This window comes from Aureobasidium pullulans (genome assembly GCF_000721785.1).
Source record: "Aureobasidium pullulans EXF-150 unplaced genomic scaffold scaffold_1, whole genome shotgun sequence".
Lineage (NCBI taxonomy): Eukaryota > Fungi > Ascomycota > Dothideomycetes > Dothideales > Saccotheciaceae > Aureobasidium > Aureobasidium pullulans.
Genome location: NW_021941021.1, coordinates 372,318 through 386,728, shown reverse-complemented (window position 1 = coordinate 386,728; position 14,411 = coordinate 372,318). Strand labels below are relative to the sequence as shown.

The 14,411-nt window shown below is 49.4% G+C and overlaps 6 protein-coding genes across 6 annotated transcripts; 3 read left to right on the top strand and 3 right to left on the bottom strand.

Moving 5' to 3' along the window:
• Positions 1-530: 530 nt before the first annotated feature.
• Positions 531-3,948, bottom strand: M438DRAFT_341011 (uncharacterized protein). The gene is made up of 2 exons (XM_029904405.1): positions 3,264-3,948; positions 531-3,210 (listed from the first exon to the last, which is right to left on the bottom strand). The coding sequence occupies exons 1-2, from the start codon at positions 3,863-3,865 to the stop codon at positions 612-614; spliced, it is 3,201 nt and encodes a 1,066-aa protein (XP_029765396.1). The 5' UTR covers positions 3,866-3,948; the 3' UTR covers positions 531-611.
• A 377-nt stretch (positions 3,949-4,325) lies between these two features.
• On the top strand, positions 4,326-7,403 carry M438DRAFT_341010 (tyrosyl-tRNA synthetase). Its single transcript, XM_029904404.1, has 15 exons — positions 4,326-4,342; positions 4,395-4,449; positions 4,511-4,525; positions 4,790-4,878; positions 4,931-4,952; positions 5,020-5,113; positions 5,239-5,268; positions 5,480-5,554; positions 5,744-5,766; positions 5,819-5,844; positions 5,901-5,931; positions 5,982-6,003; positions 6,155-6,264; positions 6,320-6,405; positions 6,483-7,403. The coding sequence occupies exons 1-15, from the start codon at positions 4,334-4,336 to the stop codon at positions 6,960-6,962; spliced, it is 1,167 nt and encodes a 388-aa protein (XP_029765395.1). The 5' UTR covers positions 4,326-4,333; the 3' UTR covers positions 6,963-7,403.
• Positions 7,404-7,533: 130 nt separating this feature from the next.
• Positions 7,534-9,290, top strand: M438DRAFT_308411 (dimethylaniline monooxygenase; the record flags this gene model as incomplete). The annotated part of the gene is made up of 5 exons (XM_029902341.1): positions 7,534-7,658; positions 7,752-7,802; positions 7,872-7,949; positions 8,019-8,274; positions 8,325-9,290. 5 exons carry the CDS (start codon positions 7,534-7,536, stop codon positions 9,288-9,290), a joined length of 1,476 nt encoding a protein of 491 aa, XP_029765394.1.
• A 1,158-nt stretch (positions 9,291-10,448) lies between these two features.
• On the bottom strand, positions 10,449-11,772 carry M438DRAFT_2761 (uncharacterized protein). The gene has a single exon (XM_029900832.1). The coding sequence runs from the start codon at positions 11,389-11,391 to the stop codon at positions 10,591-10,593; it is 801 nt and encodes a 266-aa protein (XP_029765393.1). The 5' UTR covers positions 11,392-11,772; the 3' UTR covers positions 10,449-10,590.
• Positions 11,413-12,374, top strand: M438DRAFT_341007 (uncharacterized protein). The gene has a single exon (XM_029904403.1). It carries the CDS (start codon positions 11,490-11,492, stop codon positions 11,997-11,999), a length of 510 nt encoding a protein of 169 aa, XP_029765392.1. The 5' UTR covers positions 11,413-11,489; the 3' UTR covers positions 12,000-12,374.
• A 1,249-nt stretch (positions 12,375-13,623) lies between these two features.
• On the bottom strand, positions 13,624-14,406 carry M438DRAFT_2708 (uncharacterized protein). The gene has a single exon (XM_029900423.1). It carries the CDS (start codon positions 14,199-14,201, stop codon positions 13,668-13,670), a length of 534 nt encoding a protein of 177 aa, XP_029765391.1. The 5' UTR covers positions 14,202-14,406; the 3' UTR covers positions 13,624-13,667.
• Positions 14,407-14,411: the final 5 nt, after the last annotated feature.

Here is a 14,411-nt window from a genome sequence, read left to right as displayed (position 1 = left end):
AAAAAAGGCCATCATCAACGTACCACAGTCACATCCGAGGAACCTGCAAGGCGAATGTTACCTCAGGAAGTCCTCGCCGTCAACCTACCATCTCTTCGACAGATAACACTCCTCTAATTAGATAGACCTTACACCTCCGCCTAAGTCGTCTACGGCCAGCTTGAGGGCTATAATGCCTTCTCAATTCAAGTTCTTGGATGTCCATGTCAATGAGAAAATCATATCTCCCCCTAGAGCCAAAGTAGAACACCAAACCAGGTCAATGATCCTATCTCCCCGTTCATCCTCCAATCTTTGTTCTTTCCTCTCGCCATCAGGACATGGAACATCCTTGTTACATGAAACTGAGAAGGGATGGGGAAAGCGGAATGGTTGGAGTAAGAGACAAGTTTATATGTCCCTTGACTATTGCTGTCACTTTCCTCTTCCACCATGCCGTATCACTCACTCGGCATCAAAACTCAGAAAGATTTTTTTTAGACATGAGGACTCATATCAAAACGCAACTATGATTACCAAAAACATGACAATGGGGGTATCTCTACTCTACTCTACTTTTTCAAACTCTGCTCTTTTCCTCGTTTACTTCCTCTACTCCTACACATCTACTCTTACTGCACAATCGCCCTCAAAGCCTGCAACATGACCCCAAACACAACACCCCTCCCAACACCCTCGACCTGCAAACAATCAAACACCCTGCCCAGAGCCTCTCCACTAGCCGCGGCTCCCATGACAGAAGTCAATGCAGCAGGCATACCTCTCTCCACAAGCAACGCCCTAGCCTTGACTCTAAGCGTCTCTTTATCTTCAACACTCATCTCTTTAGGCCATGCTTTGAGCTCTTCCTCGGTGGGTAAGGCATTTTCCCGCATCTTGAGGATTTGAGCTGCGATAGAGGAGTCAGAGGTGGCTGTCTCGATGACATTGGTTTGGATGAGTTGGCGAATGGCTTCAAGTTGTGGGTTTCCAGGGCGAAGCAGGAAAGACTTTGCGGCATTTAGGAGGGTGCGGCGGATATTCCATGCAGAGGACAACGTGTAGAGTTCAGTGATGACGGCGAAGAGTAATTCGACAGCGACTTGTGTTTCTTGTTCTGAGATTGGTGGTGTGACTTTTGTTATCTTTTTGGCGGCTGGGGTTGTTACTGGGGTCGGGTTTGCTGTGGTCGGTTCGGGAGATCTGGATATGCGTGGGGATCTTGTGCCTGAGGTTGGGTACTTTGATGCTGGAGTGCGTGTTTCGGGTGAGCTGTAAGTCATGTCGTCGCTGACTCTGGCAGGCTGATGCGACACTGCCGTAGGCGAAGCATAGTCGTCAGGGATATCGGACGGCGGGGGAGGGAGGTTAAGTCCAGTGTCAAGTTTTGAGAGATCAGCAGAAGAAGAAGTCCGACTCACCTCTCCGCTCCTCGGTCCCTGATAAGAAGTACGAGGTGATGAGAAGCTGGGTCTTGTCTTCCAATCAACCGACTGCTCGACCTTGTGGCCTGGCTGAGCGGCTGAGGGGACACGCTTTGACAGCGATGGGGCACGGGACAGAGGTGCAGGTACACTTCGGACACTGTCAGTGCTCTGTCTTTCGACTCCAACATTGCCCATGCTACCCATATAGCTGTCTTCGAGGAAGCTTGCGGGATTCAGCGAGATGGATGAGCGACTGGCGTTATGGTTCGAAGCGACAGAGTTGCGCTTGCCGCCACCAAGGATGCTGGTGACACCACCGAAGATTGCCTTGCCACCACCAGCAACTTGAGTGGGAGCTTTGGTCAGTGTGTCCATCATGCTCTTGCCCATCTGGTCGAAAGCAACAGGGGTAGGCCAGCCAAAGCCCTTGCTTCCTCCAGGTGAGCGAGAAGCACCCCCATCCTTGTCCAAGAAACGCTTCATGCCCTCGCTCTCAGCAAGTGGTTGCAGACGGACTGCATCGTTCAGATAACGCTCCAGATCAGTCCTGAGAGTGTTCTTAGTGTTGTTCTTCCAAGTAGGAAGGGTGGCATGAGAGTCGGTGAAGCGAGTTCCGGTGATAACGGAGATACGACGGAGGACCTCATGAAGAGTTTCAAAATCAGTGTACTTGCGCACAATCATCCAGCCAGGAAAGGATGATGACGTAGGTTCGATCTGGATCATGTAGTCGACATTCGGCTTTGATCGCATAATTGTCTTATTGCCAGGTGAGGCGTCGTCAAAGATATTGATGGAAGCATTGTGGAGAGTCAAGACAGGCGGAGGCTTGAGACGAAGCTTGTCTTCCTGACTTGAAAGAGCAGTTGGACTTGTGGCAGGGAGGATTTGATCGAAGCTCGTAAAAGGCTTTCTGGAGTCCTCAGACTGTCTATCGGTCGGAACAGCAGTCGGGGATGACTTGGTGACTTCGGATTTTGTATTCTCTTCATGATCGCCCTGAGATGACGAAGGAGTCATGATGCCTTGTGTGGTCGTCTCCGAGACGTCACCGCTGCTAGGGATGACTGGCGACTCGTTGGTAGATTTCTTTGCTTCTTCTTCGGCGATCAGCTGACTGAGCCTTTGGGCTTCTCTCATAGCCTCGTCCATGGCTTCCTCGGCCTTGTTACGGCTTGCCTTGCGCCTGTGTTCGCGAACAGCTTCGGGACTGGACGATGACTTGTCGGCTTGTTCATCGACGGTGACTTGCTTCTTGACGCCTGCGTTGTTGGCGACAGCAGAACCTTCAACACCGGCGTCAATGACTTCCATGAGCTCTGGCTCGCCATCTTCGAGAAGATAGACAATCCATTGGTTGATGAACTCGGGCTTGGAACAGCTATCGACTGTCATGGACAGGACCAGCTTGGCCAAAACTTGCTTGAGGAAGATTTGAGCAGGAGCACACATGTATGTCTTATTATCGAGGTATTTGAGGAGAATGTCATTTGCGACAACCTTGAGTTTCTTCTCTTGGTGCTTCGCATCCATGATGCTGGCCAGACTGCTCTCAGGCTTCATCTCGAGGTATGTCTGGATTGCGTCTTCCGAGGTTGCATTGGGCGAGGCGTTCAAGGCGGCGGCGAGTTCGTTGAGGAAGACGATGACGATCGAGGACGAGTTGGTAACAAAATCGAGGAAGGTATCGACGGGTCGCTTTCGAGAAAGATGGTTGGAGAGGGAGACGAGGAAGCCGACCAGAGTCTGACGACAGGCCATTGGGAACGAGTCTTCGCCAGGGAGGATCGGCGTGTACCACCAGCTGCAATATCTCAGTCAGGAGTACCGGAGGTGGAAGACTAGAGGATGACATACTTGACATAGTCGCGGATTATGGCATCGGTGAAGTGGTTCAAAGCAGCACCCGTGTCTGGACGGAAGGAGGAGAAGTCTGCCTTTCTGTTGATCACGGGCTTGACCTCATCATCTGAGCCTTCAGTGTCTGAGCCGTCGGCCTTCTTCTCGTTCCATTGCAAGACGCGTTGGACAACCTCAAGGCCAATTTCTCGTCTCTTCTTCTGTTCAGCGTCCTTTGCGCTGAGTCTATCAGCCGAAGAGTGTGCAGAGTCCCATGTCGCGTGCAGTGCTATGCCACCGACAAGTCCGATCAACAACAGTCCAACTCTTCCTAGGATGAAGTAAGTCGTGGCACTCAAGCCTACAAGGCAGGCTCCGAGAGTTTCATTGCTGGCTTGCGAGAAGAAGCGTAGAGCTCTGTCGGTAATGTCTTGGATCTGTGTGGTTGCGGCTGAGGCAGTTGCTGCAGCTGGCTGATTACAGTCGGGTCTTCCATCGTCTTGCTCGTTTCGTGTAACTTTATCGTGGACGGGCATAGCACTGCTGACATTGTCGTTATTGATGATATTCTTCATAGCGTCATCCGTAGAGGCCGGCTGCGTCGCGTGCAAGGCGTCCATTGTTGTTCATGCGAAAAAGACTTCATAAGAAAAAGGGAAAAGAGCTGTGATTCATTCTTCATCAAAGGAGATTATAATTAGAGAAATGCTGCCACAGCTCCTGAAACGGTTGTAACTGTCCAGCATGCAACTGCTGTGGATCGTGATGTTCTCCTTCCACCCTTCGGCGTCCCTGCCTGCCCGTTGACGCGTCGGCTTCCCTAGAAAGCTTCGACATGACTCGCTCTGCAAAGCGGCCTCTCTCTCTTGGCATGCGCTATGACTCCTTTGCCAGCCAAACTTCCTCCTATCAAAATAATTCTTGACCTCGTCGTCGCCTATCACATTGCGCAAAACTTCAACATGCCTGGCCCAAACCTCAATCCCCAAACTCCTGAGGAGAAGTATGAGCTGAGTATGTTCTCACTTTCTCCCGAGGGAAAGTAATGCTGACCACTCGATATAGTCGCTCATGGCCTCCAGGAAGTTATGAATGGAGTATTTGGCCCCAGTTATCATCAGAATTTACGCAGTCACTTACAAGAAAAAGGAAATCATCAAAGAGGTCTTGGAGAAAGGAGAAAGGCCCCTGTCAATTTACTGGGGTGACTAAGACCGCATCTCGTTCAACTAGATGGCTTTGCTGACTTGACCTCCGCTCCTCAGGTACTGCTACAACAGGTTAGTCCTCGTTCTCCATACCATCTAGTTTGTAGGAGAGGGGTTTGGAAGGACCGAATTCGAGGAACGAAGTTGAGGTGATCTGGCAGCACCTAATGTGATTGCACTATGGCCTTTGTATGGCTGTTTACTTCCTTGTCTCGGTTTCTTCCTTCTCCCGGTTCTCCCCTGCCCGTGTCACGCTTCCTTTGGTTCCTTTCGCCGTGCTCCTCAATCGCTATACCTAATTATGATCGCTTCTTTTCCGAGACTAACGATGATCAGGTCGCCCCCATGCAGGATACTTGGTACCCGCCATGCAGATTGCTAGCTTTTTGCAGGCCGGCTGTAGTGTCAAGGTCTTACTTGCCGACGTATGTTGCTTTTTTTTCTTTGGCTTCCACAATTTGCTAACCATTGGAAAAGATCCACGGCTTCCTCGACAACTGTAAGCCATTCGTCTAGAACCGATAGCGTCTTGTGCATGGTGAAGTCCGTTGTTGACCGTTTTGTAGTGAAGGCGCCTATCGAGCTGGTCAAGTTCAGAGCTGAGTACTACCGACACTGCATCACAAGTCTCTTGAAGGCTGTCGGCGTGAACATTGAGAGGTCCGTGGTCTCTACAAGACAACTAGTGCAGCATGATTGAGGCGCCCCCAAGTGCTATTGCGCTGGCCACTGCTGTTTCATGTCCAAAACTCCTGGATTTTCCTATGCTGACATTAGCCATGCAGACTGGAGTTTGTGCTCGGATCGTCCTACCAGTAAGTAACCGTTGTTATAGAAGCCAGTGGTGCCGGTGAGTGAAACGAAGAAATGCTGAGCACCTCGATGACGCGTTACCTTCGGGTCAAGGAGTTCATCGTTCTGCTGTTTGAGATGACTTACCGTAGCCTTGTGTGCTTATTGGCGTCTCTGGCTTTTTTGGAGAACATGCTTCGTCTCGGTTTGAGAAACATTTTTGACATAATATAGGTTGACTCCCGAATTTAACATGGACATGTACCGTCTGCACTCTGTCGTGTCCTCTCACGATGCTAAGAAGGCCGGGTGAGTCGTCAGAATACACACCACAAGTCAAGCCACGATCTGCCTAGACAGGTCCTGGAGTGGAGATGTTCCAAAAGCAGACAGAGTCTGTTGGGGTGATATGCAACCGACGAGCACGCCCTATGGAGACACGTGGCTTGTGGTGGTGTATCAATCCCGCGAAATTTACATATTGCTAACTTCTGCAAGTGCCGAGGTTGTCAAGCAAACAGGTCAGTACGAATCTGCTCACGTCAAGACTACATCCGACTAACGACTGAACAGACAATGCTCCTTTGAGTGCACTGATCGTATGATTGTCCCTGGACATGTTCATCGGAAGTTCTAGAACGCTGACCTCTACCAGTACCCCATCATGCAATGCCTCGATGAGCAGTGTGAGTGGTCATTTTTCTGGTAGCAGATCTTGATGCTGACTTCTTCACAGACCTAGGAGTTGACTGTCAATTGTAAGTCTCTTCATGATGTCCTTGATGGGTTTCTTCTCTTTCAATCCCTGTCCCTTCTTCGTTTTTCTTGATCCTGTCCCTCTCTATTCTTTTCATTCTTTCTCCTCCTTGTCTCGAATCAGTTGGTTTCGACTTGCTAATCAATCACCAGCGGCGGCGTGGATCAACGCAAGATCTTCGCGCTTTCCAAGGAGGTACTCCCAAAGATTGGCTACCGTGAGCGTGCTCATCTCATGAACACCATGGTTCCAGGTCTCACTGGTATGTAGCTCAAGACGCAACCCCAACAACCCCACCAGTTTGCTAATTGACGAAGGCGGCAAGATGTCGAGTTCCGAACCCGACTCAAAGATTGATCTCTTGGATGGTCCCGAGATCATCAAGAAGAAGATCAAGAAGGCAGTAAGTCTCACTCTTTTCCACTTGCTTTTTCTTTGGCGATTACCTCTCCTTCAAAACACTAACATGAGTGTTTCAAGGTCGCTGCACCCAAGGTCGTTGAGGACAACGGTATTCTCAGCTTCGTTGAGCACGTCCTCCTCCCCGCAAGTGCCCTGAAGAATGGCGAGCCCAAGTTCGTCGTTGAGCGCAGAGAAGGCGAGCCTCTCGTCTATGACTCTATTGAGAAGATTCACGCCGACTACCGCGAGGACATCCTATCTCCCCAAAACCTCAAGCCTGCCGTTACCGATGCCCTGACCAAGCTTCTCGCTCCCATCCAATCAGACTTCGAGTCCAACGAGGAGTGGCAGAAGGTTGAGAAGCTGGCTTACCCTCCTCCTCCTGCACCCGAGAAGAAGGTCAAGGTCAAGAAGGACAAGGGCTCCAAGTTCCCCGGTGCCGCCAAGAAGGATGTTGTTGCTCAGCCTGATGGTCATGTTGAGGGTCCTGGCAGTGCTGAGGTCAATGTTGGTAAGGCTGAGGAAGCGCTGAAGAACTTGGATGTTGAGCAGAAGTAAAATTCAGCCTGACTACAACACTACGGAATCCGATAAACAACATCGCGCATATCGCAGAAAATAAACAGAGGAGGACATTCAAAAATTCGTTGATGCTTGGCAGATCAAAAAAGAAAATGCAATTTGTTTGCCCGCACCCTCACGAAAAATTGCTGTCACCAAGAAGAGAAAGAAGTCACAAACAGCATCTCTGCCAAACCCAAAAGCGATGTCTTTCATATTTAGAGGTCACTCTTTCCCTAAGTTCAGGGCAGAATTGCGTGCTCGACGGATGGATTTACGTGACAGGCGGGGTCACCACATCTCGTCTTCCCACCTATCCATCTAACATCACTCTGCAAAGCTATGGCGACATGTACACTGCTTCCGTTTCGCTATGCCAATCGCTCAACAGACTTTGGTTATCTAAGCAACTGTGGATTTGTTGATCCTTCTGCTGAGGATGAAATGCTTGCGTGCTATGTGCGATATCTGTGAGAGGTAGTATTAATGTCTCCATCTTCTTGCTTCGAGTACATTGCTTTTTCTTTCTTTTTCCTGCTCTATTCGTACAAGATAGAGTTTAGAGATGATGGATGTAAAAACAGTAGCGATCATAGGTGCAGGTGTCAGTGGTGTATCTTCCGCCATCCATCTCAAGAATGCCGGACTTGAAGTTACAGTCTTCGAACGAGGCGATGTCGCTGGAGGCGTATGGTATGTTCTTCACTCTTGAACTGTCTCGGTCCTTTTCTTACCCTCCTCCTATCCGAAGTTGTAGTCAAAGATAGAGCTTACATTTCACATCAGGGTGTACAACAATCGCACAGCACTCGAACCTTCATACCCATCAACCATACCGTCGACAGGCGACTCACCTACTTTCGACGCTCTTCTCAAAGCCACGAGTAGAGGAGCAAGAAGAGATAGTCCAGTAGACCAGGACTCTTTCGACGCCAAAAATAGCGTGGACAACAACGATTTGAAAATCCTCCACGCACCACCCGGGTATGCTTTTTTCCCTTCCTTTTTCTCGTTGTCCCGTAAATACCCTACTGACGGACTGACCTTTATCAGTCCTTGTTACATCGGTCTCCGCAACAATGTCTCGACTCCGGAGATGAAACTTCGTACCCATGATTGGCCACCTCAGACTCCGGACTTTGTGACCCATGATGTGCTTGCGACATATATCCAAGACACCGCTGCTGCGAATGATGTTTTGTCAAACATATCGTTCCGGACTCGAGTGGATAAAGCCGAGAAGAAAGGGAGTAAGTGGGAAGTGCAGAGTTCGAAACTAGTGGATGGGGAGATTGAAAGAGCCGTACAGGTAAGCTCAGCCACGGATAGATAAACGAGGTGATGCTGACCAAGAAATAGCAATTCGACGCCCTCATCGTCGCATCAGGCCATTACCACGCACCCAACATCCCAGACTACCCTAACCTACCAGCTTGGAAATCCGCCTTTCCCTCCCGAATCTCGCATTCAAAAGTCTATCGCTCAGCCACTCCGTTCGCAGGGAAAAACGTCCTTGTCATCGGAGCAGGGGTTTCAAGCACAGATATCTGTCGCGAATTAGGCAGTGTCGCCGCGAAAATTTGGCAATCGAGCAGAGGAGGCGAATTCGATTTGCTGCCGTCAATGTTACCGGAAAACTGCACTCGCGTGGGTGGAATCGCCAGCTTTTCCACCTTAACATCTACCTCGCTTCTCCACAACACAGATCCACTTCCCGGCTCAGTGATCCTCTCTTCCGATGAAAAACTCAAGGATATCCATCACGTTATTCTGGCAACAGGCTACCACATGTCCTACCCATTTCTCCCACACCTTCACGATGACAATGCAACTCCAGAACACGCCAGCGAGAAAATCCTAGTGACAACAGGACAAATAACACATAACCTCCACAAAGACATCTTCTACATCCCGGACCCCAGCTTGGCTTTCATAGGCGTACCCTACCACGTAGCGACCTTTTCCCTCTTCGAATTCCAAGCCATGTGTGTGGCCGCCATATTCTCTGGTTCCTCCTCCTTACCTGGACAGCAGGAGATGAGAAAGGAATATGTTGAAAGGATTGCTAAGAAAGGTGTGGGAAGGGCTTTTCACAGTCTAAAGGATGATGAGGGGGAGATCAGGTATGTGACGGATATGGTGGGGATTGTGAATCAAGGGAAGAAGGAGGGGGAGAAAGTGAAGGGCCATTCGAAAGAGTGGTTTGAAGCTTATGGGAGAAGGTTAATTAGGATGAAAGAGACGAGGGGGAGGAAGGTGGAGGTGGAGGTGAAAGAGAAAGTCGCAGGACCGGCGGAAGCAGTGCACAATGAGAGGGTCAAGTAGGGTCAAACGATAATGTGGAGTGATGGGTTTTCTTTCTAGAATTTGTCTTCATCTCGGCTGCTGATAGATTCACGGAGTACGTCACGATTCTGCAGACTACCCTTGTGGCATACATATGTTGCTTGATTTCCTATTTCTTGCCCGCCGCGATGGTGATGAGAGAACAGATGATGAACCAACGGCTTGGGTGAGTGTGAAGTAATTGGTTAGAGATAGTCTATAGATTTGTCTTTGCTCATGCTTTGGAGTATTCATGATTTAGCCCGTTGGTTTAAGAGTGTATCCATGATTGTGCACATTGTTTTGTGACCTTCTGGTATTCGACTGATCATTCCCTAGGCGCCGTGATGGCAGGGAGGTGTTGGGTGGTGAATCGACCACGGGTCTTAAAGTTTATACCGTCAACTTTCGCGTGCAGTGGCTAACACTGTTCGGTCCGTTCTTTCGAGTCTTGTGTGCCAAAGTGGAGACGATTCTCCTGGAGTCGGACAGTGCATCGACCACAGTAGAGATTTATCGTTTCTGTCATGGGGCTTGTAGCGTTTCCTTCTGCGATTTGATCCTTTTCACATGAGAGGCATGTGTTCGTGCCCAGCTACTCTCACCATGACCCCAATTTGCGTGTAGTACAAGTGTAATACGATTGATAGCGTATAGAATGTGCATACAGCGTCGGCGGTCTCGTGTGGTTCTAAGTGAGGTTCCGTCTTAGTTGTAGGCGAGCAAGAAGTGACGGCCAGAGGAATGGTGTCATTGACGACATTTTACAGCTTTGCGGCAAATTTTGATACACAGTGGAGCAGGTCAGTGCGGACAGACGTCTCACTCAATGGTTTGACCCTCGCGCTAGACAAGGAGCCAAACAAACCATCCTCCAATAGTGTGAACATGGGAGCTTTTCGGTTGCCAGAAGAGAAGAAACACAAATGCATTTTACCAAAGCCTCGTCAGCCTTTGGTGGCCGCCCTTGTCGGTGCGATATTCGTAGTTTATGGGCATGCCATTTTCTGGCCATGCTTTCGCAAAGCAGTTGTGGCAATCATATACTGCAGGCTCTTCTGGTAATGAACCCTTTGGTTCTGAGCAGTGTGACAGTCGTTTCCACCTGATATAAACACAATCAGTAATGTCCCCAATGATGTAGAACGTTCCACGGTTTTGGAGAAATCACAGCCAACACCTGTAGGCGCTCGCTGCAGGCACATCTGTGGCACGCGGACTGCCACAATACATGCTGGGGCTGTACATCCAGCCGACGGCCGACCGCTGCTGGCTGTAGGGTCATGGATACTGTGTCTGATCATACGTACCACAGCTTGACTCCATTATGGTATGGCCTATGGCACGTGGCACAGTCATGTTCGACTCTTTCTGTCGTAATGACTGCCTCGTGAGTCGTCCAATCCACTTGGGTTCCATTGGCAACGACACGAATGACCCAGTTGCACAATGTATGTTTCTTTCGGGTCGATTCGTTGGTAGCCCATAGTTTTTGGCAATATTCACGACCCTTTTGGCGCACTTTTTCGTATGCCTCGGGATCCGATTTAAGTCTTTCCCTCCGCGATCTGGCCCATTCGCGCCACTTTGCACGACGTTCTTCAAGTGCTTCTTGTTGCTCAGTAGACGCAGAATAATTGAACGTGCCAGTAAAGAGACGCCGTGGTGCCTGGGTCCGAGATAGCGACCAGAAAGAAAGTCCACTCCTGATTGGAAGAGAAAACGCCGCGACAGCTCTAGCGGTCAGCTTGAAAGACATCCTCGTTTTCTTCTGTGATTTGAAGGATGGATTCGCCAGGTAATGTGCAGCAGAATCTCCGCAGAGAAGTTCCCCGTCGCGTGACCTTTGAATTAGACAAGTCAGGAGGAGTATTCGATGGTTCTGATGAGAAAGCTCGCTGTAGTGCCGATGCTGGTTGGGAGAAAAGTGTGAAGTTGGTGTCGGACGCCCTAGTACAAAAATTTGATGTTGTTGGTATAGATGAGAGAAGCGCTTGGACAGGCGGAAGCGGAAGCACTTTCCCGAAGTGAGATTTAAGGTCCGACTAGCGCGACTCTCAGCTCGATTACGTAAGCATACTTCCTCCTTTCTCAACTCCATACCATCACTTGAGTCACTTGGTCGTAAGCAAAAGTATTGCAGGAAGATCGTTTAACGTCAAACCCACATCAAGTTTGGAGAGAAGTCCGATCGAAATCATGGCCAACAACAACCCATGGCTTTACGCAGGCCTTTCCTCCTCATTCCCAAATATCGAAAAAGCAGACAACAACAAAACAAGGATATGCCTGCCAACGCCAGATCCATGGGACTCTCCAAAAGAAACACCACCTCAATCTTGCAAAACGTTCATGAAACCTTCATCACCGTCAACAACAACATCACTAGATGAAACACCGATCTCAGAAGCTCAACAAAACTCAATCATGGTCTTCAGATACAAAGAGAGAATCTATGCGATCGAACAGGCTTGTCCGCATCAAGCTTATCCATTGACTAGGGCTTCATTGTCAGATATCGAGGATTTTGGCATTGTGTTGTCGGTGGGGATTACGTGTCCGAAGCATGGGTGGACGTTTGATTTGCATACAGGAGAGGCGGATGTGAGTCGGTATAAGCTGGGACTCTATGAGGTAGAGATGAGAGATGGTGAAAATGATGATGAGCAAGTTTGGGTCAGGAAGAAGGAGAGAAAGCGGATTGGTTGAGGAGGGAGGCTAACGCGAAAGGTTATGCGTGTTGATATGGCAACTGCAAAGCAGATTGGTATTGTTCATCATCTGGATCACTATTCCAGATACTCGACTGTTCTCTGCCTTGGTCTCTATTGATCCCGATGCCTTCCGCCTGAGTTACCGAACCATGAGTCGCAAAGATACTGTAATTATCGGTTTACGCATGACTTTCTGGGAACTGTGCTGCATGAATCACAAGGGGCATCATCGCGGACCTTCCAGCAAGTTCCCACTTGAATCCGTTTGGCACCGACCGAGGACAGGATCTCGTCGCAGCCTGGGTGTCAGTTTCTACGGCACCAGTGTTGATCAGCTTTGTCTATGGCGAGGAAGAGAGAAGCACAACAGGTCAGTGAATCCTTGATGCCCTCCTTTTGCTCTGGAAGATGATGTCGATGTGTAGGCCGTTGACTTGGGTCCAGAGATCTAGACTGGCCTGGAAGTATCATCGACCTCCTCGCTTCCATGCTTCTCGCTGCACACACTTGACATGCTGTTTATGAACTGAAGGCGCGGCATGGCACAAGAGATGATTTCGGCTCATGGCCGAGTCTGATGATCGCCAGACACTCCATCTCTGCCAAACTCATGCATCTCCTACTCCAGAATAATTACAAAACATCTCTACACCTACCTCATTCGCAAGTCCAAGACAAAGTGAAGGCTGACGAAAACCGCCAAGGCCCCTGGACTTTCTCACTCAGACTTTATATAGCCAAAACGCAGAAACAAATCAAATCACAAGAAAGAAAGGGCATATGGCGCAACCGTTAGAGCGGCCGTCATATGCGGTGGGCTGAAGAGACAGTGTCAACAGACATTGTGGACGGAAACCATTCGGGCGGGTTCAAGTCAGTCCAAACTACCGGAGACTGAGGCGACTCGAGAATACTTTCTTTTTTTGCCCTTTTTGTATGAAGACAAGGGTATGATGTAGATCGCGCTATGTGTGGTGATGAGGTCTAAGGTTTTGGGAGTGTAAGGCTTGTGTAGGAGGAAGTGTGCTTTGTTTGTTTGGTATGTGTGGGTGCGAGTTCGACCCACAGATAGACTTTTCTCTTTTTGATCTTTTGGGACCTTTATGATGTTTCTGAACCCGCATTGTTCTTTCCCCTCGCCTGCTCTTATCACTTCCACCTGGCAGAGTTTCGTCTTGTGTTTGTCACTTGAAAGAGACGCTGGTCTAATCCTCCAGCATTGCTGCTCTCCTCGACCCCTGAACTGATAGTCATTGCAAGGTCCAACCCCAAAACCCCACTCGGCGGCGGGAAATGGCAATCTGCTCTTCCCTCTCCCATTCCCTGTCCTCTTCACGCAGCTGCCGCAAAGTCCTGAACAGTCCCGCCTCGCACCAAAAGTTTTCCCGATCAGGCAGTACAATTTGCTCCAAAAACAAAGTGGTCTCTTGGAAAGTGACACCGTCAAACCCTTCCCTTGACGAAAAAGCCTGCATGGTCTTCGAGAAAGCCTCCTCAAAGGGCAGAGGGTCACGGCTGCTCCCTCCACCAAACCTCAACGATACGGCGTGCATATCGCGGATAATCTCATTTTAGTTTTGAAGTCGATGACGGCGATAAGTTTGCACCCTCCCACTCGAACCAATAACCAGTACACGCAATTTCCAGAACCTGAGCTGGACCATCATCCTTTACCCATGCTGAGGCATCGCCATCTCTGTATGTAGCTTCCCGATCCCACAGTACATATTCTACTAATCTTCAAAGCTACCGCGTAAGGCTTCAACGTCATTTCTGTAAACACACCCGCTTTGATGTAAAAGGTGGATTCAGAAGCAGTGGGTTTGTGGACTTTGGTGCGTAGTTGTCGGGGACACGGCGGTGAGACGGGTGATGGGATCGAGATCGCTGGTGGGGTCGAGGGTGATTTCCATGTAGACGGTTTTGTTGCCGTCGGAATGGAGGAGTTGGTTGTAGATCTGGTAGCGGAGTTCAAGGGGTAGATGGAAGAGGGTCGGGGCTGTGATTTGGAGTTGTCGGGATGAATCATGTGGAAGGGACGCGTGTAGGCATACTTTGAGTTGAGTTGTCTGACATTGTAGTGGTGGTGTCGGTGGTTGAGGGATCCATGGTAGGAGCGTCCATCCTTGTGATGATTCTTGAAGCCGATGTGTCTGACACCCTGGTGGTTGAAATATCCCTTGAGTGGATCGTCCATGCTTGTGGCGGAAATGCCTCGCTGATGGATGGTGTGACAAGTTGTAAGATGAAGATACAGAGGAAGGGAGAAGAAGTGAGAGGGGATGCTTGAAAGAGAATTGTGCAAGAGCCTAACACGCTCAGACAAAACTTCGATGGAATCGTATCCGAAAGAATGTTGTGTTGTTTGTCGTCTTCAAAACATCAAGCTTGTCCTTCAGAAAAAGGA

Coding starts and splice junctions, on each gene's coding strand:
- M438DRAFT_2708 (XM_029900423.1), bottom strand. CDS start 14,201: ATGGACGATCCACTCAAGGGATATTTCAACCACCAGGGTGTCAGACAC.
- M438DRAFT_341007 (XM_029904403.1), top strand. CDS start 11,490: ATGGCCAACAACAACCCATGGCTTTACGCAGGCCTTTCCTCCTCATTC.
- M438DRAFT_341011 (XM_029904405.1), bottom strand. CDS start 3,865: ATGGACGCCTTGCACGCGACGCAGCCGGCCTCTACGGATGACGCTATG. Junction 3,211..3,263: donor ATAATCCGCGACTATGTCAA/GTATGTCATCCT, acceptor GAGATATTGCAG/CTGGTGGTACACGCCGATCC.
- M438DRAFT_341010 (XM_029904404.1), top strand. Junction 5,114..5,238: donor GTCGGCGTGAACATTGAGAG/GTCCGTGGTCTC, acceptor TTAGCCATGCAG/ACTGGAGTTTGTGCTCGGAT. Junction 5,269..5,479: donor GTGCTCGGATCGTCCTACCA/GTAAGTAACCGT, acceptor GACATAATATAG/GTTGACTCCCGAATTTAACA.
- M438DRAFT_2761 (XM_029900832.1), bottom strand. CDS start 11,391: ATGGAGTTGAGAAAGGAGGAAGTATGCTTACGTAATCGAGCTGAGAGT.